This window comes from Leuciscus leuciscus (genome assembly GCF_965113295.1).
Source record: "Leuciscus leuciscus genome assembly, chromosome: 3".
NCBI lineage: Eukaryota > Metazoa > Chordata > Actinopteri > Cypriniformes > Leuciscidae > Leuciscus > Leuciscus leuciscus.
Genome location: NC_138727.1, coordinates 63,607,432 through 63,633,540, shown reverse-complemented (window position 1 = coordinate 63,633,540; position 26,109 = coordinate 63,607,432). Strand labels below are relative to the sequence as shown.

The 26,109-nt window shown below is 38.5% G+C and overlaps 1 protein-coding gene across 1 annotated transcript in view; it reads left to right on the top strand.

The window, feature by feature from the left end:
* The first annotated feature begins 17,024 nt into the window (after window positions 1–17,024).
* Window positions 17,025–26,109, top strand: part of LOC309495418 (polymeric immunoglobulin receptor-like) — a 29,280-nt gene continuing 20,195 nt past the window's right edge. The window contains exons 1-7 of the mRNA XM_082165190.1: window positions 17,025–17,526; window positions 17,625–17,939; window positions 21,485–21,820; window positions 21,932–22,237; window positions 22,336–22,650; window positions 22,728–23,030; window positions 23,099–23,401. Of these exons, the coding sequence (XP_082021316.1) occupies window positions 17,475–17,526; window positions 17,625–17,939; window positions 21,485–21,820; window positions 21,932–22,237; window positions 22,336–22,650; window positions 22,728–23,030; window positions 23,099–23,401 (1,930 nt within the window). The 5' untranslated portion in view covers window positions 17,025–17,474. The remainder of the gene's footprint in view (window positions 17,527–17,624; window positions 17,940–21,484; window positions 21,821–21,931; window positions 22,238–22,335; window positions 22,651–22,727; window positions 23,031–23,098; window positions 23,402–26,109) is intronic.

Here is a 26,109-nt window from a genome sequence, read left to right as displayed (position 1 = left end):
GATTGCCACTTTCAACTAATTTGAAGGTTATATTTGTAATTGTATAATTATTTTTTATTTACAGTCAGGTTGGTAAACAAGTTTCTGAAAAGAGCATCAAAAGGATAAGAGCCAGATCCTTTCTGCAGCAGTACAATCTAGAAAAAGTAAGATTATTTCAACAAAGTTACATATATCAGGGCTCTAGACTCATTCTAGATGTATTTAACAGTAGCATACACGAAATAAATTAAATAAACAAATATAAAAAAATAAAACACTATAGACTTTACTGTATAAATTATACATTGATTCTTATTAAAGTTCTCAAGACTCTTATTTTCACAGCACCCATTCACTGCAGAGGATCCACTGGTGAGTCAATGATGTAATGCTACATTTCTCCAAACCTGTTACAAATGATGAAACAAACTCATCTACATCTTGGATGGTTTGGTGTTGACTGAACTACCCCTTTAATAACTAAATACAAACTGTATTAACACATGTTTTACAATTCTAGAAATCAAGCAGGGAGGCAACAACATCCACAAGGACAAGCAATGACAGTGGAGAGCCAAATTTTGGCTGAATTAAAAGAGATTAAGAGTGTTCTTGTGGAAACTCTAACACTTTTAAAAAATGGTAACCCTATGAAAAGTTTTTTATTTTTCTAAGTGATTGCGTCAAAAGATATAAAAACCTATTTTGTTCTAGGGTGCACTCCATTAATGACTGCACCAGTCCGAACTCTCCCTGGACCCACTTCGGATTTGCCAGCCCCAGAGTCTTCGCCTGTGGTTCCTGCCCCTTCATCTCTACTGCCTCTTCGTGTAAATGAGAGGAGTAATAATGATCAGGGCTGCCAACTCTCAGGCATTGAGCATGAGACTCACGCTATTGACACTTTTCACACGCTCTCACGCCACACATCCATTTTCTCACGCACAGACAAATTGCGGAGCAAAGAGGTACTTTTAATATTAAACTAATTCTCAGCTCTTATTCCGTCAATTTTATTACGAAATTCAGACAAAAATACGTTTGGCGTTTGTAAATGTGACGTGACAGATCGCTGAGCGCCAGTTCAAGTGCACGTGAACCGATCATCTGTTACTTTTTTATTTAAAGATGCAGTACAACTTACCGAAAGTATACATAATATCGACCAATTAGTGTTTTTCAACCACGGAAAGAGGTCAATATATAATAGCAGGAGAACAATTATGTCACATAACGTTACATTTACCTCAGGAAAGCCATTTAATGACCATAGCATGTTAATTGAATAGAAAAAATAGCTAGAGAGGAGATTTTGCTGAGCACTATATTACATATGTATTATATTTGTACTTATGTCATTAAATAATTGTTATTATAACAAAAACTGCATTATATTTAATTTCATTTGTTATTTTTAACCTTTAATAATACCAGCAGATTGGGCCCTCTATGTTTACAGCATTAGGTGAGATTATTTTTTTTAAATACAATTTAAAACAAACATGTATCCAAATTAGTCAATATTGAATCAAAATCGGAATCAAATCACAAGAATGGAATTGAAATCTTGAAATTTTTGTCAAGCAATAATAAAAACTGTATCCTACCAGTCATTGTATGTAAACATTGACCCCCCCCCCCCCCCCCCCCCCCGATATAAATATGATATTCCCTCTATTTATTAGCTTTTTTTTTTTTTTTTACCCTATTCACCTGGGATGTCTTGTCGTAATTGCGTCCACTCACAGAATGAATTAATCATGACTGAAAAAATGGCATCAGTAACTTTTGCTCTTGGATGATTCTGAATCTGTGTCTGACAGATCTGTGTCTGTCAAGAAGAGATGCTTAAATGAGAACACTAGTGTCCTATTTATGAAGGCTATATCTTTAACACCAAGCATATCTGCTGACTCTGTTGATTTTCTCCTTGATTCTTTTAACTCAAAAGTTAAAGGTGTAATTGATGATATTGCTCCTGTTAAAGTCAGGAAGAAGAGTGGCAGACAAAAGGCACCTTGGAGAAACTCAACAGCAGTGCAAAATATGAAAAGACAATGCAGAAAAGCAGAGCGCATGTGGCGGAAGACAAAACTTGTAGTCCATTATAACATCTACAAAGACAGCCTTCATGCTTTCAATATGGAACTAGGCAAAGCTAGACAGACTTTCTTCTCAAATATTATAAACAGTAATTTAAACAACACACGCACTCTTTTTGCTACTGTAGAGAGACTGACAAACCCCCCAAGCCAGATTCCCAGTGAAATGCTCTCAGACAGCAAGTGCAGTGAGTTTGCTTCTTTCTTCTCTGAGAAAATCAATAATATCAGAAAGGTGATCAGCACATCATTGAGTTGCGCTGGGGTCAGACAGATCAAACCACCTGAGAAAGTAGTTACTATGTCTGATTTCAAAGAAATTGATGGCAAAATTTTGGAAGAAACCGTACAGCACCTTAAAACATCAACATGCGCCCTTGACACACTTCCCACATCTTTTTTCAAAAGTGTGTTAAACAGTTTAGAAGCAGATCTTCTAGAAGTGGTAAATGCTTCACTTCTCTCTGGGAGTTTTCCAAACTCCCTAAAAACTGCAGTTGTCAAGCCCCTCCTGAAAAAGAGCAATCTGGATAAGACCATATTAAGCAACTATAGACCAATCTCAAATCTTCCTTTCATAGGTAAGATCGTTGAAAAAGTTGTCTTCAATCAGCTGAACAAATTCTTATGCTCGAATGGATACTTTGACAATTTTCAATCTGGTTTCCGACCGCACCACAGCACAGAGACAGCGCTCATAAAGATAATAAACGATATTCGCTTAAATACTGACTCAGGCAAATTATCAGTGCTGGTACTACTCGACCTCAGTGCTGCATTTGACACTGTCGATCACAACATACTTCTGGACAGGCTGGAAAACTGGGTGGGGCTTTCTGGGATAGTCCTAAAATGGTTCAGGTCATACTTAGATGGGAGAGGTTATTATGTGAGTATAGGAGACCATAAGTCTGAGTGGACACCCATGACATGCGGAGTCCCTCAAGGCTCAATTCTTGCGCCACTCCTGTTCAACCTGTATATGCTCCCAATGAGCCAAATAATGAGAAATAACCAAATTGCTTACCACAGCTATGCAGACGACACACAGCTCTACTTAGCCCTATCGCCCAACGATTATAGCCCCATTGACTCCCTGTGCCAATGCATTGATGAAGTCAACAGTTGGATGTGTCAAAACTTTCTTCAGTTAAACAAAGACAAAACTGAAGTCATTGCGTTTGGAAACAAAGATGAAGTTCTCAAGGTGAACGCATACCTTCACTCTAGGGGTCAAACAACCAAAAATCAAGTCAGGAATCTTGGTGTGACACTAGAGTCAGAGCTTAGTTTCAGTAGTCATGTCAAAGCAATAACTAAATCAGCATACTATCATCTGAAAAATATTGCAAGAATTAGATGCTTTGTTTCCAGACAAGACTTAGAGAAACTTGTGCATGCTTTCATCACCAGCAGGGTGGATTATTGTAATGGACTCCTCACTGGCCTTCCCAAAAAGACCATCAGACAGTTGCAGCTCATACAGAACGCTGCCGCTAGGATTCTGAGCAGAACCAGAAAATATGAACATATCACACCAGTCCTCAGGTCTTTACACTGGCTCCCAGTTAAACTTAGGATTGATTTTAAAGTATTATTACTGGTATATAAATCATTCAATGGCCTAGGACCTCAATACATTGCAGATATGCTCACTGAATATAAACCCAACAGATCACTCAGATCATTAGGATCATATCAGCTTGAAATACCAAGGGTTCACTCTAAGCATGGCGAGTCTGCTTTTAGCTATTATGCCAGCCGCAGCTGGAACCAGCTTCCAGAGGAGATCAGATGTGCTCCTACTGTAGTCACATTCAAATCCAGACTCAAAACACATCTGTTTAACTATGCATTTACTGAATGAGCACTGTACAAATGTTCGTCCGACTGTTTGTACTGTTTTTTTATTTTTTATTTTTCTAAACTGTTTTAATTATTCTTATTTCTTTTTATTATTTTAATTTCTTCTATGTAAAGCACTTTGAATTGCCATTGTGTATGAAATGTGCTATATAAATAAACTTGCCTTGCCTTGCCTTGCCTTGAATCTACGCTCATAGGTTTCATCATAACAAACAAAATATTATTAAGTTCACTTTTTAACTCTGTTACTGTTTAATTGTTCGATCACTGTTTTCAGGTTAGAATTGGCCCCAACACGTCCATCGGTGCCGAACAGTTTGGCCACATGAAATGGGCAGATGCAAAAAAAGCAGCAAAAGACCTCCTGGTGGCTGTCTTTGGAAGAGCAAGACTGGCAACAGGAAAAAGTTCCAATGCCTTCAAAGACAAAGAAGCAAAGCCACAACTGGAGGCTCAAAAAGTGTCTGACATAATTGATGAGTAATTTATTTTCCTGAAAACAAGTTTTGGCAGGATTGACATATTATTTGGTAAATAAAACAACAGGATATAATTATACTCAGGAATTTGAAAAAGTATGTACTTTTTAGAGCAATATACTTTAGAGCAACGGCTCGACAGTGTGAGCATTTCACTCGCATTTGCGACTAAAAATAGATGTTATTATTTTTTTTTTTTCAAGCAAGTCGTTTAATAAAAATTGTGCAAACAAATAAAACTGCAGTGGCTGTCGCTGACAATTTAGATCTAGCGGTTTGGTGTCTCGTGTTGTAAATCCTCTGACCAATCAGTGATCTGTAGTGTTTTCACGTCACATTTCGGTACGGTATCGGTACGGTGCGCTTGGACCCTCAGCAGAGGTGGTATGCTACCATTTAAAGCTTGCCGGACCGAATATGTCATACCGGATGTGTCATAAAACGGGCTTAATTTTAATGGAGATCATTAAGTACTCGAGTATTCGTTTTCTTGGGACCTGTCAATTATCGAAAAGAGAAATTGACAAAAATGCCTCTCCCTAGTAGGGCTGGGACGATACACCTATCTCCCGATTCGATACTATCACGATACTTGTGTGCCGATACATGTATTGTGTTTTTTTTTTTTAAGAATTGCGATTCTACAAGTATTGCGATTCGATATTGCAATTCTTTTAACACTAGACCATCGGAAAAGTTAAATCATACACTTATACAGACTGTACATGATGTATAAGATGAGTGGCTTTTTAATAGGTCAAGTTCAATCTCTCAAGTTTAAGATACAATCATTGTTCTATTCTGTCCAACACAACTTCATTTACAGAGTTTGGTTCAATCCATCTCTACTCTCTCAATCCACAAGCTCAGTGTGACACTGCCACCTACTGGCAGAAAGAGCTCAATGTACAGTTTCAGGATGAGCTCAATGAGTCCTTTATCTAGATTTACTGATGAAAAGACATTATGGGGCGGTTTCCTGGAGAGAGATAAAGCCTTGTCTTCAGATTAACAGAAATCTGATTTATCTGTCATGGTTTTAAATAGTCCTAGACTAAGGGCCAATCTCATTTCTCTGTCTTACCCCTTGCCCTTCCCCTACCCCTTTGTCTGCGTCTTCCCCTTGCCCCTCGATACCGAGTGAAGGGGGGTAGGGGGAAGAACGTTTCTCTAAGAAATGAGACACCACTCAATTACCGTTTGCGTCATCTTCCCTTTCCGCTAGCTGGCTGCTGCTACGTCAACAGAGGCGATACGCGTTGACATAAACAAACGAAGATGCCGTCATCTCGGGTTGTGATATCGATTGCCTGGTCTCTCTTTATCTTTGCACGCTTGTGTGTTATCAGTCAAAGACATTGATTCATTGTATTTAACGGCGGCGCCGGCGACACCATAGCTAAGCAAAACATTAGTAAACGGCAAATAGCGCATAGCTGCTAGCTAGCGGTTAACTAGCGATTCAAAACAAAAACATTACAATTAAAACCGCTTGAACATTTTATTAAAAGTATCATAAAACACGAGTGTCATTAAACTGCTGAAAATAGTTACATTTGTGCGACTCACTTCTGAGAAATTCCTACCCCTCTCTTTCAAGTGTGGTCCTCCGCAAACTTTGTTTCAAGGGCTATGTAGCCCTACGCCTTGGCCCTAGCCCTTAATCAAAATGAGAAGTGGGACGCCACTTCCCCTCACATGAACGCGCAAAAACGAGGGGAAGGGGTAAGAGTAAGGGGTAAGACAGAGAAATGAGACGCAGCCTTAGTCTAAACCAGAGTTTAAGATCCTAAGTAAAACCATTGTTGAGATTCATACGCTGATTGTTGATAACTGTGTGTCACTGTACACATTTTGTGCTTATGTTTGTTAAAATATGGAAAAACTGATTGTTATAATATTGCTGGATCTCATACGACATGTGTTTCACAGGGTTTGTGGTGTGAAAATATTAATGGTAGCCTACAACATAACTGTTAGATTCAAAAGACATCAGTGAAACAGGTTATTTAACAGGTAACCATCATCACCTGATCTCAGTTCACTTTAGCTGTCTTTGCTGCTGCAAATGTGTTTGACACACACACTGTCACAGCCGCCAAAAAAGACATAATATATAATAAGAGTTAAGAGCCCAACTAATGGAAACACTAATCACTGTTATGGTGTACAGTTATTTAATATACACAGATTTTCTTTTAATGATTTTTATTTTTTATTTTTTTCAAGGTTGAACATGGTCCACATGTGCGACCACAAATAACTATGTACAAGACCAGGGTTTGCCTGTAAAAAAAAATAAAAAGTAAAAAAATATATATTTATAATAGATAAATGAATAAATTAGGGGGTGGATTAACAACACCAGCACAGCTCCAGGATTTCCACTGCTCCTCCTTGATAACGCTCAGAAGTAATCAGTACGGGTGGCCTATTGAGTTATTATATGAGATAGCTTTGTAACAAATTCAGTCCAGGCCTTAAGTGTTTTTGGTTTAGCTTTGTTAATTCTCGCTGTTGTGAGTTCTAATAGTGCAATGTATTTAATTTCTACGAGCCACAATTTGGCTGCTGGAATTGTAGGCTCATGCCAGATCTTAAAGATCATCTTTTCGGCTGCAGTTAGAGCAGTGTGAAGAATCCTTCGCTGGCTAACAGTCAGATCAAGATCTGCATCTTCATTCAACAAACAGAGACTGGGGTGCTTAAGGATTACCTTATCACATAGTTCTGTCACAACTTGAAATACCTCCATATGTTGGCATTCATAAAACATGTGCATATAAGTACCCACAGTATTTGAATTACAGAGTGAGCTGAAGGGGGTAGGCAAGCGCTTCATTTTGTGCAAGATATTTGGAGTAGCATAAGCCCTATGAAGCAGTTTATAGTGTATTAACTGATGGGCAAGATTTTTTGACATTGTTGGAATAGTGTCCCATATCCAGTCCCAATTTAGTTTGCAAGGAGCCAATTCATTTTCCCATACAGCAAAATCCCCAGTGTTAAATTAACACTGAGAGTGTGGATTATATAAACTCTGAGCAGAGTGTTATAAGTAACACTGAAGCAGTGTTAAAGTTAATGAGATAATTAAGTGATTAATTGAGTGTCCAACACAACTTCATTTACAGAGTTTGGTTCAATCCATCTCTACTCTCTCAATCCACAAGCTCAATGTGACACTGCCTCCTACTGGCAGAAAGAGCTCAATGTACAGTTTCAGGATGAGCTCAATGAGTCCTTTATCCAGATTTACTGATGAAAAGACATTATGGGGCGGTTTCCTGGAGAGAGATAAAGCCTTGTCTTCAGATTAACAGAAATCTGATTTATCTGTCATGGTTTTAAATAGTCCTAGACTTAGACTAAACCAGAGTTTAAGATCCTAAGTAAAACCATTGTTGAGATTCATACGTTGATTGTTGATATCTCTGTGTGTGTCACTGTCAGTGTTGGGGAAGTTACTTTTAAAAAGTAGTGTTTGCGCGTTACTTTTTAAAAAAAGTAATCTGTTACTTTACTTAGTTACCCCGTTTGGAAAGTAACTTTTTACGTTACTCGTTACTTTTACGTTACTTTTATGTTGCTTGACTTTGGGCAGAACCCAATATCTGTTCCTAAATATGTAGACATAAAGTTATACAATGGAGGACATAACAGGTAATTATTTTGTGCTTTTTATTATAAAAAATAGTATCAATTTCAAAAGAAAAAAAGTCCTTCTCATTGGCGCTGCTGTGTGCGGCAACTTTTATTCTCAGCCGGCTCTGCATCATGGGGTAGAGTGCGACACTCCGCGATGAGCCGCGTGCTCGCGCCACTTCTCTCCGCTCCGCTTCCCCTATCCACCGAACTTTAAATTTCGGCAACAGCCAATAAAGCTTCCCTGCTCTCTAACACCGGTGCGAATCGCGTCTTGATAACATAGGACAAAATTATATAGAAGACATAAGCTTAGTTTTCAGACATACGACTCACTCTATCAAGGGAGTAGGAGAAAAAAAAGAGATTTTGAGAGAAAAAAACATATTTTGTTTAAAAGTACACATATTCAAGCTTTCTATATATTTCTCAGGTCTGTGAGACAAGTAGCTTATGAGTTTCGGTTCATTTACAGTATGGAGAGGAGCTCCAGTTCACGCGCTGGTGCCATGATTATTTTGCATGCCATATTTACTTATTTATTAAATTCAGGCAATTAATTGGTTGGTAAAACATTGATTAAAATTAAGATACAATTAATACAAAACAAAATTCGTTTTAAAGAAAGTCTTTCTACAAAAACAAACTTAATAAAGTGGTCTAAATCATGTCTGCCCACTCCATTTATCTCCCGATATATTGCACAAAATTATGATCTTACTCACGCTTTTCACTTTTCATATAATCAACATAGATTAAATTATTTATTTATTTATTTTATTTAAACATAAATATGAAATTAAATAGTTTTCTTTAATTTACTTCTTATTAAATTCAGCCAATTGGTTGATAAAACATTGATTAAAATTAAGATACAATTAATACAAAACGAAATTCACTTTAAATACAGGTTTTCTACAAAAACAAACTTAATAAAGTGGTCAAAATCATGTCTCCACACTCCATTTGTCTCCCGATATATTGCGCAATTTTTTTATTTTATTTAATTTAAACATAAATATGAAACTAAATCGTTTTCTTCAGTTCTCAACAGTTCTCTTCTCTCAAGCGCGCAGCTGAGGCAGTGTCACTGTCAAATATATCCATGGGAAAAGTAACGTTGCGCCGAATTGAAAAAGGAACTACGTTTCGTTACCATACTTTGTAACGCGTTACACACAACACTGGTCACTGTACACATTTTGTGCTTATGTTTGTGTGAAATATTTTAACTGGTTGTTATGGCAGAAACACAGGGTTTGTGATGTGAATATATTAATGGATCAACACAATTGTTATATTCAAAAGTCATCAGTGAATCAGTCTGTTTCATGATGACTATAAAGCCATCAACAGGTAACCATCATCATCTGATCTCATTTCACTTTAGCTTTCTTTGCTGCTGCAAATGTGTTTGACTAACACACTGTCACAGCGGCCAAAAAAGACATAATATATAATAAGAGTTAAGAGCCCAACTAATGGAAACACTACTCACTGTTATGGTGTACAGATATTTAATATACACAGATGTTGTGGCTCAGATAAGGTCCAGTTGTGGTTTATTTCTTTGCTCTTGGCTGACATGTGGCATTGCTATGGCCTGCTTGTGGCCCAGATCTCAACATGACATCATGACTTTGCGTAAACATACATGCCAAGTCAAGTGGCGTGTTATCTATACGCATTTTTAGCTATCAAACGAACCGTCATCTTCCTGTATGCCAGGGACGGACTGGGGCTAAAAAACAGCCCTGGACTTTCTCCCAAATAGGCCCATCATCCGGCCATTCGCCCCTACCCGTGCGCAACAGACACTAGCCAGGATGTCCTGATACTATGCCACAATACTGTCAGACTATCAGACAAGGTATTCACAACAAGTAACATCTCAAAACCAATGATGATAATAAAGTTGTGTTTATTAATGAAGCCTCAGCCTTCAAACAAAAACCAAAAAAATGCCATTATATCTGCATTGAAAATAAAATACAAAAAATGAAATGTCACTGGCTACAAAAACCCCACTTGTAATTATAAAACATATAGTTACTATATATACTATAACGTATAACTATTCAAATATAATGAAAGCAAATTTAAAAGTGCAGTAGAGAAGCCTTATAAAACTAACTTTGTCATATTTGCTGAAACTGACCCTGTGTTCAAGTAGAACTACATGAAGCAGGTAGTTAAAAAAAAAAAAAAATCTGTCTCCTCTGGTACTAACTACAGCCTGTGGTACGATTTGCAAAAATCCACATCTGCCTCTTCAGTCAGATGCACCCATCAGGGCTAGGAGGGGTATCTAACTGCGTGTCAATCACTGATCATGCACACGCATTCATTCTCCCTTGTGGGGGGTGGGGGGGCTTAGGAAACTGTTTTGGGGAGAGACTGAGAAGTTGCCGATGTTCAAGTTTTTTGGCTAAGTCCTGGATCTTCACAATCCTACCTACAGCACCTTTAATGTTGGGGAAGTAAAAGTGTCTTGAGAAGGGCACTATTCTCAGCAACTCTGTCTATTATGAGGTCATTGTCAAGGGACATGAGGATGTCCTTCTCTGTGGCCATTAACATGAATGTTTCCAGGTTTTCCTGAGAAGTTCTGCTCCTTAAGCGATTCTTGATGTACTTCAATACAGAGAAACTTCTCTCACAAGCTACCTGTGTCACAGGCAGAGTGAGAAGAAATTTGTAGCCTAAGCCAAGGATGTGATAGGCATCTGTCAGGAGGTTGTACCGTGTAAGAAGTTGGTAGCAACACACTGGGCATTCTTTGCAAGATTTGCAGGTGCTGTTTTTTATTTCTGCCTCTTCCCAAACATCTGGGTCATCCTCTGCTACCCTGACTTGGTACTCCTCAAGAACAGATTGTTTAAGACGTGGCCATTGGGCTGCCAGACACTTGAGCTCACTTTGCAAATTAGCAGGAGTTGCCCTGCTATCAAACCTGAGCAAGCATTTGCTCATCTCCTGAAATGCAGTATCAGGCAAGCCTTTTGAAGAAACTTCTGTAAAGTTTCTTGGATCAAGGAGAGCCAAGTCCGCATAGAGGGAACCATGGGTTAAAAAGCGCCTATGGATGCTCTCTGTGACTGTGTCCATCACCTGGTTATGAACTTGTGCTTCATAGGCACTGTTGGCATTTGTGAAGCTCTCATCACTTGCCTTCTCACCAGCCATCATCTTAATTTTTCTCCTCCTTTTCTCTGGAAGCATTTCCTCCAGTTCAAGGTCACAATCCTCTTCAGACAGTGTTGTATTTGCCCACAGAACAAAAACATCAGCAGCTTTCTTCACTGACTCAAAATCTCTTGACATTTTCTTCAGAGCATCTTCAGTGGTCAGAACCATTCGGTGAGCAGACAAGATGTCTACACCATGTGTCTGCAGGTATTTTGAGAGTGGTGTTGTGACTTCAAAAATCCTAAGGAAAAGCTGAGCAGTTAGAACTGTTTCATATCTCCTTAAACCCTCCAAGTACCCTTTTGCTTTGACACGCGCTGTTGTTTTCAGGTTTTCCTGGCCCTGACACCTGTCCAGTGTCCTGAGGACGTCAATGTAGACACACTGGTCTGGCTTTCCAAAGGACCCAAAAATCCTCTTCAAAGCAACATCCTTGGCCCACCACCTTGTTTCTCCGATAATGGAAAGGCGCTTGTGTTGACTGTCCTGGCTTCCTTGCTCCCACACATTCATCCTTTGGTATGACTCACGGAAAAAGACCGCAATATCATTCAATAGTGAGAACAAAGATCCACTGGAGAGGGACACTTCAGTTGTGTCAGCCAAAACCAAGTTTAGCACATGTGCATAACACCATACATGCACTTGGTTTGGCGCTTTAGAGGACAACAGTGTGGAAAAACCTCTGTATTTTCCTTGCATATTTGATGCACCATCAGTGGCATTACTGACACAGTTGCTGATTTCCAAGTTACATTTTTCAATCACATCTGCAAGCATCTGAACAAAATATTGTCCAGTAGATGCTTCACATTTCACCACAGCAAAAAGCCTTTCCTGTACTGTGTCTTTGACATACCTCAGAACTATTGAGCACTGATCTTGGGATGTGATGTCTTGCGTTGTGTCAATCTGCACTGAAAACATCCCAGCTTCAGTAACCTCTTTTGCAATAGTCTCTTGAATTAACTGCTGCACTGTAGATATGACTTTCATTACAGTTGTTTTTGACAGAAATGTCACAACAGAACCTCAACCTTTAGCCTGGGTTTGATGCATCTTCTTGCTTTTTTCTATGCACTCTGTGAGATGTTCCTTCATGCATACATCATATTTCCCAAGAAGAATGATGAGCTCTAAAAAATTCCCATGATCAATGCTCATGTCATCCAGAGTGTAAGCTGCTTCAGACTGTGTCCCTCTGTAGCTAAGTCCTCTCTTGCCAATGACCTTAACTATGTCTACAATACGTTCCAACACCTGCCGTCTCTTCCGCACTTGATCTCTATGGGCCACTACTTGGGGACCATGAAGCAGACTGGCTATATCTGCTTTTGATGCCCATAAAAAATAAGCTTCAGCACACAGCCTGTGCATGTTGCTCCTTTCATGCTCCTCTACTCGTTGACTGACATTCTTCCAGTCCTGCATTCCACTTATGAAGGGATTTGTTTCACCTGGCTTGGCAAATGCTAAACAAATTGTACAATATAACGTGTGATTCTCCTCAAAGTATGTGAGCCATTTGAGGTTGGTACCATCTTTACAACTGAACACTCTCTGTAGAGACAGGTTTTTAGGCTTTTGCTGAGGGTGGTTAGCAAAAAATTGATTCAGGCTGTGACTATCTGACTTGGGCCGTTTGAAATATTGTGATGTAGAGCATCCTGGGACATCCTCGCACTTCCCTGCACTCTCCCTGTCATCTTTTGTACTGCAACTATCTTCAACCTGAATAAAAAAATGATTTTAAAGATAGTTTATTAGCTTTTATTGATGTTAAATAATTAGCATTGAATAACCTATTTAATATTTTGTCAATGTCATATTACACTTTGTATTAAGGCTGTGAAATTATGAAAATGGCTAGGCCCTATTAATTTTGTCTTTGAAGCTTTCACAAACAACCACCAGGTCTTTGACAATTCCACAATAGTAAACACAAATATGAAAGACAAGGAAAAACTGCACTCTGATGGAAGACAGACAGAAAGTGCAAGCCAGGTTTTTTTGGTTAAACTAAAATTTGTTTCATTATTTAGCCCCCTTCCTTGTATGTTAGCACGTTTAGAATGGTAGCAATGCATGCCTGATGTTTTCCCGTTTAATTCAATACCTTAGTCTTCATTCTAGCAGAAAATGTGAGCTCACTACAACCTCTCATATACAACAAAGTGAATGAAACAAAGAAATGAAAACCAATGCAATACGATGAATGTCCAAAAGATGACACCCACAGACTGTTTTTAAATGGGGTTGGATAAATATTTTTTGCTTTTAAACTATGTGTGTGTGTGTGTGTGAGAGAGAGAGAGAGATTTTGGTTAGATGACAGTTGTAGGTTACAGTTTGACAAAAGCACAATGTTTTGTTTTATTGCGAGTGTACACAAATATAAGCAAACACTTTGCAGTTTGAATGATGTCCTTTATGGACAAAATGATGGAGAATGTATTGTTTTTATGTTTCCACTGTTCGATCGCGGCCGCGCTCACACACACACACACACACACATCACGTCTCTCTCGACTCTAACAGAAGTTCTGCATTACATTAATTTTCACGCGAGTTTTATTTATTTTTATATCGTGTATTCTCCGTGTAAATTCATGCACTGACTGAACCGTGACGCCCGTACCGATTCGGTTAAAATGAATACACGTATACCGTTCCACCCCATGCACACCCATGTTGATAGCTAGCTGACTATGCAATTCGCTAAGATAGGGATAAAGGCAGCCTATTATAATGTGTCCTGCTACTTCTGGCACTTACCAGGACCTCTTGCTGGTGTGAAGTTAACTCTGTCTGTCCCTCCTCATCATGACCGGGCTGTGGATGCTCAGCCTCAGGCTCAGCTTCCACTTGCTGGTCCTCTACAGTCTCAGTCTGGCTAAGCGATGTATTGCTGCTGGCAGTTGCACTGCAACCAAAAAGCTCTGTGAGCTTTTTACACTTTGCTGCATCGGTCTCGAGAGACTTGGCCCTCTTTTCTTTAACTTTTTCTTTAACTTTTTCCCATCCACCTTTCTCCTTACGTTTCCTGCTAGCCATTCTGCCGGCGATTTGATTCCGGGAATCCGGGGACCAATCACAAACTGGCTAGTAGGCCGACTCTTTTTTTTTTTTACACGTAGCAGCATGTGATCGTATTAGTGCCCCTGCTGTTGGCTGTTCATATTGGGTTATTACAATTTTTTTTTTTTTTTTTTTTTTTTTTTTGACGGCCGGGCGACGGCCCTCGGTTGGACGGCCGTTCTGGACTTTTCCAGAATGCACAGATTGCCAATCCGTCCCTGCTGTACGCCGTATGTGTACGCCGTTAAATGTCCGAGCGAAACGAAGCAAAATGTATATCTACATCTGGGGAGCGATATTTTTTTTACAAGGATGGTAGGGGAAGACTCATAAATGGTATTAACCCCAGTGACGGGTAGGTTTAGGGACGGGGTTAGTGTAGGTCATATATATTTATATATAGAGTAATGTAACGTTAAGTCAACGGCGTTGATAAACACGCTGAAAAGCGATTATGCGTGTTGATAGCACGCCAAAAATGGAAATACAAATTGGCGTGTCATACTTACGCCATTTCATGAGATCAGTCTGCAGATCTGGCAAACAGGAGTAAGCCGCCCAAGGGCCGTCATTCCACGCTGCATGTGGGCCAGATCATCTTTCCACATGTGCTAGATGTGGGCCGGATCTGGGCCGTCACAGTGTTGCTATGTGGGTAAGCATTCGCCGTTCTCTGCAGTCTACCTTCGTCGCTTAAATAGTATAGAGTACATGCAACCTTTGTAACAACCAGAGGTGTAGTGGTAAAAAAAGAGGTGGGTAAACTATAAAGTAAGGTGGGCCACTGCCTACCGGTGTATGTGTATCATGATGACATCGCTATAGGCTATCATTTGATGGTACTATCAAGGGTATCACTGGTTGTTCCCTCATCATAGGTCACACAATCACTATTCAATTCATACATTAATCTGAGTTCTTGTTAAAGACACTCAAAAAGGAATAATATGGTTGAAGTCAATAAAGTTTAGTAAATGATAAAACAGAGAGAAAAAAAATATTTAAGAGAGATCGAGAGGGAGGCTTACATCCAGGGATGAAGAGATGTGTTTAGTTTTGTTTGTCTCGTAGCTCAGAATGAGGAAGTATACGCAGACAGCGTTATTGCAGAAAGACAGCCTTATGGTCATGTGGTTCACGTGAGATGATTGACAGCTTTACAAACTAATGATATCGCACTGATGCAGTAATGCAGCGCAATATGAAATACTTCGTCTTAGGTTTAACAACCTATGAAACTAATAATGAACAATATAAAACTAACACGACATAAGCTTAATTTAAAATGGCTTAGGAACTATAGGCTATTTAGAGGTGGATAAACGCACTTTAGAGGTGGATAAACGCACTTTAGAGGTGGGTAAACGCTATTTCTTAATTTTGGGAGGTGCGCAAACGGCGTTTACGTGCGTTTAGCCTCCACTACATCCCTGGTAACAACGTCCACCGGTGATCTCAGTCATGTTGTCTGGCCTTGAATGTGAGGTCGTAACAGTTCACTCAGAGGATACAGAGAATCCCTAGACATCCTAAAGTTGTCACGCCTCTCCTCGGGCACGACAGTTACACGCACAAAGTTTTCCTAAAATCTCCGCTCGAGTTTCGCCGTGGAACAACAACTGCAAGTAAACCTCCGTCTCCTTTGAAGAAAAGCTATATCTGCAGAATGTACAAACTGACATCACTCTTTAACAAGTCTGTCAAAACGGAGAGCAGCAAAAAACAACTGCTGTACGATGTCGTCCACCATCTTGGATGAATTGGTCACATGACTGCATCACATGACTAGAAATGCGTCATCGTCTTCAAAAAGTCTCCGTTTTCACAGTCATCACACATGGTGATGGAAAAACTGCGTTTTCAAATTCATCAAATTTGGAGAGTGTTTTCAAAACGCCATGTTTTCGTTGACTCAAAACGCCGACTCAGTGTTTAGACATGACTCCTTTTGTTTAAACAATTGTTCGCAAAATGATAGTCAACGGTTCACATTTCTAGCATTTCCTGTAAATTAACAAGTAAATTATTAAATAAATGAGTATTTACATATTTGGATGTGTCATCTGCCTTAAGTCTAGTCCAGACTAAAATGTCTGTTTTAAATTAAACTTGCGCTGGCATATCTTAAAATATGTCACTGTCGTTGTTTTGTCTCGAGATGCACACCAGCAATGTTTCTTTTTTTCTAAGGCACGTTTATAAAAGCTACTTAAATGTCCTAATTTAACCACGGCCTAATCGTGGCCTAATCTAAACCCTGTCTGTGAAACCTGGCCTAGAAGTGCTCTTATATCAGGAGTAATCTCTTAGAGGTCTTTCACACTAGCACTTTTGGTGCGCACCCGGGTTCGAATGACATCAGAGTTCGGTTCGTTTGGATGATGTGAACGCTGTCTTCCGAACTCGGGTGCGCACCCGCGAACCGTACTCGAGTCCGCTTAAAAAAAGGGTGGTCTGGGGTACGGTTCATGTGAACTCTGGTATGGTTCGCTGCTGATATGAACGCAACCGAACCAAACAGCGGAAGTGAACCGCTATTGATGACGTATAATGTGTCTTCGGCGGAAGGAGGGGGAGGGGGAGGGGGGAGCAATCGAACTCGGGTTCAGAAAAGGCAATCGAACCAAGTGTGAAAGCGCCCTTAGAGATCTTTCACAACATCCAAAGCACATTAGATTCTCACAGTGCGTCTGTATGCCCTCTTACCGGAAATACTGTCATGTTTAAAGATGACTGAGATCTACTAAAACTGTTTCACACACGTCAGTTTCTCTGTGGTTTTCATGATGAATGCAGGATGAAGTCTTTACACCCTTCTGTCACTCTTAATGTATATGTTTATATTAATATACGGATGTGTCGTCTGTCATCTGTGTTTCTCTGCTTGTCTTTCACACATATACATTTCACACATATCTCAACACTCTCCGCCCTGTTAACAGTGCAGATCTGGGTGGAACCGTTAGAGAATAAGGAAGAAGAAACGTGAGAAAGACTGACGGAGGATCTGTGTACTTCTAATGATAGTGACTTACATCGCATTCAAGAAACACATTTGATCAGTTCTGGCTTTCACTGGATTGGGATCGGATCTGGTTTTTCTCTGGATATCTGAGACTGAAGTCAATCTGGAATGAAGGCTGCCATCATCATCTTCATCTTCATCACCCTCTGCCTGATCTCAGGTCAGTTCTTCACTGCTCAGTCTGGGTCAAATAATATAATATATTACCCAGATTGATGATATATAATAACCCAGAGCAAATTAACTTGTGTTTGGCAGGTCAAGTACTTTGTGTCAGAGTGTTTGGATGCACTGGAGGGAGTTTAATGTTCAAGTGCATGATCTCAAACCAGAGAGAGACTGATGAACAACATAAAGTGAAGTATTTCTGCAGAGACAGAGGCTGTAAGATGGGCATCAGTACTGATGTTCAGAGGCGATGGGTTTATAACGGGAGATTCGCTCTGTATGATGATGAAAACAGCAGATTCTTCACAGTGTTTATCAGGAACCTCAGCAGAGAGGATTATGGGGATTATACATGTGGAAACAATCAGACATGGAATTATTATGTTACGTTAGTGGAGAGTAAAGGTACGTGTGACACTTTATAACTTCCTACAGCAATTATTTATTATAGTATTATAGGTGCAGTACGGAAGATTTTGAGTAAAAATGAACAAAAATGAATTACTGAAAAAAAATTAAAACCGTCTCCATGCCTTGATCCACAATGATTCAAAATGGTCAGATTATAATAATAATCCATAGTTCGAGCTGCCGGGTTGGATTATGCAGGGAAAATGTCAGTTTTATGTTGTATGTCATTCTTCTTTGCATGTTTCCTCTGTAAAAAGAAAAAATTATATATGTAACTTCCGTGTTCAGATTACATTTTCAGATGTGTGTTTTTCTGTCAGTGTCTTGATGTAGGATGTCACGACTCTGATCACAGGCAACTATAAATATTCCTAAAAACAACCACAATACACATTAAAAGGAAAACACTGCAAGGAACATGACATTGTATGTTTCACACAGAGATGGCGATAGAGAGGACAAAGTTCCCTAGTGCACCTTTAATAACACTAATAATATTTTAGATTTAACCCTTGTGTGGTGTTCACAACCCAATTACCCCTGTGGTGTTCCCGGACAAAAATGTCCGGACTATAAAAAATAGCTTATAAATCTCTCATTACACTATATTTTCACCCAATATTGGATTCAATCTTTTTGTCAACTTGTTCTCTTTCAGTTAGGACTGGTTTTATATTTCTATTTGCATCTGATTAATCGTAGGCCTCATTTATTTGAGAGTAGGCATCTCATTTTTTGAGTAAAAAAAACATTATTTTTGAATAATTTTGGAAATATTAAATAAAATCTGAAGAAAATTGGCACTGTTTATCACACTAGTCTACTTTAATTTTTCACCAGGAATTTTGTTTTGAAAAACTTTTATTTTGTACAATATGGCACATTGTCACTCTCGTGGTGTTCCCGGACAAAAATGGCCGGACTATAAAAAATAGCTTATAAATCTCTCATTATACTATATTTTCACCCAATATTGGATTCAATCTTTTTGTCAACTTGTTCTCTTTCAGTTAGGACTGGTTTTATATTTCTATTTGCATCTGATTAATCGTAGGCCTCATTTATTTGAGACTAGGCATCTCATTTTTTGAGTAAAAAAAACATTATTTTTGAATAATTTTGGAAATATTAAATAAAATCTGAAGAAAATTGACACTGTTGATCACACTTGTCTACTTTAATTTTTCACTAGGAATTTTGTTTTGAAAAACTTTTATTATGTACAAAATGGCACAGAGTTACACTTGTGGTGTTCCACTGGGCCATTGAGGGCCATAGTTTCAATTAGCCATTGAAAGTGAATGGGAGAGACATGTGTTAGAAGTCCATGAGGAATATCTTTAGATCTGAGTGATGGATTATGGTGAGTTTGGGCTCTTTTTAATCTTAACAATCTCATGTAAATAATGATCTGTCATTTTCCATAATTTATGCATGCTTCATTGAGTTATGAGTTAAAACGCGATATAAGTGCTAGGCTACATCTATATTCAAGGCTCTGGTTGCGCCTGTTGGGATTCGTGTGTTACAACTCCATTAGGAATATCTTTAGATCTGAGTGATGGATTATGCTGAGTCTGGGCTCTTTTTAGTCGTGATAGTCTGCTGTAAATAATGATGTACAGTTTTCTACGATATGTGCATGCTTCGTGAAGTTATGAGCGAAAATCAAACGCGAGTGCTTCATGAGTATATACTTGGCTAGGTGCGTCTGTGGTATTCTCTGTGTTAGAACGCCATGAGGAATATCTTTAGATCTGATTGATGGAATATATTGAGTTTGGGCTCTTTTTAATCGTGAGCTCCTGCTGTAAATAACGATGTGCCATTTTTCATGATCAATCTATGTTTCATGAAGATACGAGTAAAAAGGCCAAGTCTAAGCTACCTTGCTTGGCTACGTGAGTCCGTGAATTTCTTTTGTGTTAGAACTCAATGAGGAATATCTTTAGTTCTGAGTGATGGATTATGTTGAGGACTCATTTTAATTGTAAGCATCTGCAGTAAATAATGCTGTGTCATTTTCCACAATCGGAGCATGTTTCATGAAGTTACGAGCGGAAATGTGTCTAAAATTCAGCATCCATACATGGTTTACACATGGGTCTCTTGAAGGGCTTCTTTTACAAAAACCTCGCTCAAGTTTAGTAAAAAGCCTGAAACAATTATGCTTGTTGTATTCTACTCATTAAGACCTTTCAAATGACATATGACACATGACTATCTGAGCTGTATGATGTATTTGACATATTGCTGAATGCAATACAAAAAAGTAGTTTATTAATTGTTTTTTTTTTCTTTTCTATTTATCAGCAAATAACTCAGCACTACTTAGGAGTTTATCAAATTGGCTACATTCATTGTAAATTTCAGACTCTAAGCTTTCAAATGACACCTATTTTAAGTTGATCAAGGTAATATTTTTGAAAAATATTATGATTATTTATTTCGCAGCTAGGTGGCGCCTGCAGGGGAACACTCTGTTTTAGAGTGATAACTCAGCACTCGTTAGGGTTTGATCAAAGTGATTAGATGCATTAAAAAGCTGAGATTCTAAGCTTTAAAATGATACATATTTTGTGTTGTTCCATTCCTTGATTGCATTGGTCTCTCCCATTCACTTTCAAAGGCCCATTGAAACAATGGCCCTCAATGGCCCAATGGAACACCACAAGTGTAACTCTGTGCCATATTGTACAAAATAAAAGTTTTTCAAAACAAAATTCCTGGTGAAATATTAAAGTAGACTAATGTGATCAACAGTGCCAATTTTCTTCTGATTTTATTTAATATTTCCAAAATTATTCAAAAATAATGTTTTTTTTACTCAAAAAATGAGATGCCTAGTCTCAAATAAATGAGGCCTACGATTAATCAGATGCAAATAGAAATATAAAACCAGTCCTAACTGAAAGAGAACAAGTTGACAAAAAGATTGAATCCAATATTGGGTGATAATATTGCATAACGAGATATTTATAAGCTATTTTTTATAGTCCAGTCATTTTTGTCCGGGAACACCACGAGAGTGACAATGTGCCATATTGTCCAAAATAAAAGTTTTTCAAAACAAAATTCCTGGTGAAAAATTAAAGTAGACTAGTGTGATAAACAGTGCCAATTTTCTTCAGATTTTATTTTATTTTTCCAAAATTATTCAAAAATAATGTTTTTGTTTCTCAAAAAATGAGATGCCTACTCTCAAATAAATGAGGCCTACGATTAATCAGATGCAAATAGAAATATAAAACCAGTCCTAACTGAAAGAGAACAAGTTGACAAAAAGATTGAATCCAATATTGGGTGAAAATATAGTATAAGGAGAGATTTATAAGCTATTTTTTATAGTCCGGCCATTTTTGTCTGGGAACACCACAAGAGTGACAAGGTGACAAAACCCCCCCTAAAAAATTAAGAAAAGTGTCACAAAACATTTCAGAAGTATGTATACCATTTGTGAAAAAAGTCACCAAGTTTCAGTCCAAAGCGATAATGAGGGTTAAGTTCATGTCACAAGGTTTTGTTGAAATCATTTTCAGGGTCTCGTTGTGGGACGTCTGTTATCCGGGACGGGTATCTTGGACAAAAGACGATCACTTTCCGCTGTGAATATGATGAGAAGTTTAAAACACACACCAAAGTTTTCTACAGACTGAACGAGGATCCTGTCCATGTTCTGAACAGTTCACGATCATCACAATCATCTGAGGAGAAGTTCAGTCTGTCTGACAGTCATGAAGATCATTTTACTGTGACCATTAGAGATATTTCTGCAGCGGACGGTGGAGTTTATTTATGTGGAGTGGAGAAAGATGGATCACATCAATCAAGTACTCACATAACCTTCATTAAAGAGATTCAGCTGAATGTTTATGGTGAGTTTAGTTTCTTTTAACTAAAGAATCCTTACAGCTCTAAATAATGAATGTAAATCCCTCCTGACTTTTAATAATGTAATAAATCAACATATAAATCTAATTTTGCAGGTCAAACGTCTGTCCAGGTTCAGGCCTACTCCAGTAAATCAGTCTTCATCACGTGTAAATTTCCACAAGAATTCAAAGGAAACAAGAAGTTTATCCAGAAAGATCCACCACAGAAGAAGATCCTCGTTGAAGAACAGAATCAGTGGGTTCATCATGATAAAGTGCACATGTATGATGATTCCAGTGAAGGACGTCTGAAGGTTTTCATCAGTGATTTAACCGCGGCTGATGAAGCGACGTACAGATGTGGAGTGAATATCCCTGATCATGATCTGTTCACTGAGATTAAACTGACAGTAAATCAAGGTAAAGAGCTTCTGGGAGGACCTTCATTTTAGAGACTTGAAATAAGAAAGACAAGGTATTTTTATATTGTATATTTTTCATTGTTTTTGTGTGTATAGTTGATCACTTTCCTGCATTAAGCAACACATCTGCTATTATTGGTGAAAGTGTGAAACTCACCTGCAGTTTCCCCGAGAAACACGACGAGACCTTCACACACATCTGCAAAGAGAACAAGGAGAAGATCTGTGAAAGCATCAGTTCATCAGAGAAGAAACGCTTTGAGTTTTCTGCCGGTCCAGCAGGAGTTTTTACAGTGAGCATCAGTAATGTGAGCGTGAGAGATGCTGGAGTTTACTGGTGTGGAGCCGAAACCAGAGACACACATCTGACTTCTGTCTCGCTCACCAATCAACATCAACTCACTCCAACTAGTACGTACAGTGACCATAAATCAAATAACATATGCATATATTACAGCATATAAATACTTCTTTTCTTTGACTATTAGTGCCTCCAGTGGTCGGACGTGAAGGAGATTCATCTGAGATCAAATGCCCTTATGATGAAAACCATTCAACAGAAGTAAAGCATCTTTGTAAAGGAAAGTGTTTCACTAAAGATGCTCAAAAAATCATTCGATCCGATGAAGCCCATGTTAATAACACAAAGATTTCAGTAAAGGACGAGACTGAACTCAATCTCTTCACTGTGACCTTGAGTGACCTGAGAGCAGAGGATGCTGGGATATACTGGTGTGCAGTGAAAGAAGCGTTTAACCTTCCCATTGAGCTCATGATCGTCCTGAAAGATGGTGAGAGTGTTTTCTGGGGAACATCTCAATGTTTTCTGTCATCATCCTCATGTGTTTGTTCTCTCCAGCGCTCTTCACTCATGAAGCGTCTGTCGGAGGATCGGTGTCCATCAGCTGTAAGAACGTCAGGACTCAAACACAGAGGCTTTTCTGCAGAGGAGATCAGCCCAACATCTGTGTCCGAGACGGAGTTCGTGTTTCATCCGATACGAGAACAAGCAGCCGATTCTCTCTGACGGACGAAACCTCAGCTGGAGTCTTTACTGTGAACATCAGCAATCTGAAAGTAGAGGATTCTGGGAAATACTGGTGCGCAGAGGAGACTTCTGGGTCGTTCGTATGCACTGAAGTTCATCTACATGTGACTCAAGGTAAAATATCTTTCATTAAAAGGATCGTTCACCAAGAAATGAAATATGGCTTTCTTCAGATGAACACAGAAGAAGATATTTTGAGAAATGTTTTGTTTTGTCCATGAAAAGTCTTTGGGGTCCAATGCTGTTTGGTGACCCTGTTCTTCAAAATATCTTCTTTTATATTGTGAAGAAATAAAGTCATACAGGTTTGAACAATAAGAGTGTGAGTAAATGATGACAGAATGAATTTTAGGAAAACGGTAAAATCCAACAAAACGAACATTTTTTTGTTAATTTTACTTAATGTCTTAACTTAAATGTAAAAATCTAGTAATCTGTAATATTCACATACTATTCCTTGTTTACTCAGAAAAAACCCAAGTTAAGATGAATTGAGTGGTTTGAGTGCCATTTTGTCAAGAAAAAAAACAAACAAACAAAAAAAATCTTCTTGACATGAAACCAGTCACAAGGGCACTTTTATGTTATTTATTTTTTGTCCTTTTGGGAGCTTGCCAGCCCCTAGTTGCTGTCCGTTTTCAATGTACAGAAAATATTCTTCAGATAATCATATTTGTGTTCCAGAGATGATCTGAGTAAATAATGACTGATTTGCTTCTCTAATAAATTTGACCAGCGGCGCTTTATGATTGTGTATTTTTAGAAACAACGTCACCTGACCCTGAAAGAGAAATATACCAGGATAAGTCTGGCATTTATAAACAAGCATTTAAAGTGCAGCATGTGTAAGAATGTAGTTGAACGTAGTTGAATGTAGTTTAAACTTAACAGAAATAGAAAAATAGAAATAACTGGCTTAAAACCAATATTTGGGATACTGGAATACTGAAATTGTTTTTATAACTGAAGAACTTTGCAACATTTACACTGTTATTTTCCTTTTCTCTTGAGTGGTTTGAGTGCCATTTTGTCAAGAAAAAAAAAAATATATATTTTTTTAATGTGGCGCAATTCTTAAAGGTACAATATGTAAGAATTTTGCATTAAAATATCCCAAAATCTCAAGGCCAGTGTTATATATTTTGTTAAGTTGATTACTTACAATATCCCAAATGTTTCCAACTATTTTTAAATCGTGAGAAAATTGCGATTTTAACCAAGGAAACGGGGCGTTAGAACAGGGGTGAGCTGGGAGTCGCCAGTCAATTGCGTCATATCCGCGTTACCCTCGGTTTCCGCTCGTACTGCGTGGAGTCCTAGACAAATGCGAAAGTTGTAGTTGTAGCGTCTATCAAGCTACAAACTTTAGCTTGTTTCTTGCAGTCGTTATGGTACACAATTATTCTTTACCGATTGCAGCTGGTTCTGTCGACAAAGCATGCTTAATTTTATATTTTCCAAATGTAGCATTCGGTAATAGTTATGTTTATGTAAGGAAAGTATTATTGCTTTAGATTTGTGTTTAGTTTATTGACATTGTTTATCACGTCTGGTGTTTATGGCCATGTAAATAAACATAGCATGTGTTATACATAAAGATGAATCAGTATTTTGGCAAATGATGTGGGCATGTTCGAATGTACTTTTACAACAATGTAAAACTGTGCAGCGTTATCACAACAATGAATTCAACAAATACAGTAACATCTATGAAGTATTAAACCTTACTTTTCTTGCGGTTAATTCATTTTAATGAAATAAAAGTGTGATGAGGTTTAAGAGTCAGGAAGGAAGAAGACGCGTCGTCGTGACTGGGACTCGTACTTTATTAAAATAAAGCAAAACAAACAAAAGCCGCGCACAACGCGCATTCACTGTGGCAACCGCGACGGCTCAAAACAGTTCAAAAATGAGAGCTCGGATCCACCGGTTTTCTTCCTCTGCGTCCAATTTTCTCTCCAGTCTCTCTCTCGTTCCAGCGCGGCTTATAAGCGGTCTCTCCACGCCGATCACTGCAATAAGACACAGGTGCATTTGCACTTGACCTACTTGCTCGTCTCTTTTCTCTCCCATCACAGACCGCGCTGAACCACGCCCCCCTCGCCACAAAAAGCATGTCATTAAACGCAACATTTATAAAAACAGAACTTAGCCTCATCCATGAACATGATTTTTCGATTCCCGTCTGACTGATTTACATCCACGGTGGAGTTTAAAACGACAGTTCCCATCATTCCACGCTCCTTCACATCGTCATCAAGCTACGCCGTTGTTGTTGTTTGGAATGTAGCGCCCTCTAGCGGCAAAAATTCTTGCATATTGTACCTTTAATAGACTTTCCACTAATTTCCTTCACTTCTGCAGTTCTCTTCCTAGTTGCATTCACTCGTATCCCGAAGTCATCTTGAATGTTGAATTGTCAATACAACTGAAAAATTTGAGAGACCATCACATAAGCTGACTTCATAAATTGATTTTGATTTTCCTAAAATGTTTTAGTTTGAACTTGCCATTATGGTGATCAGTGTTCCCTGTGGTTTGGCACTTGGACCTCATTTATATGATTGTAATTCTCTTCCTGTTGATGCAGTGATGCTACAAGAAATCACAGTAATTAGGGGTGTGATGAGACACTAATCTCACGAGACACGAGATTGGGTTCACGAGAATGAGATGAGATTTTTGCACAATATTTAATAGAAATCCTCACTGACAAAAGTCATGACTGGAAAAAAAGTCTGCTGGTGCATTTTGAAATGTTTTGAAATGAATGTCATTTCAGTTTTACTTTGAGTATGAATTATCAAATGCATTGAAAGACA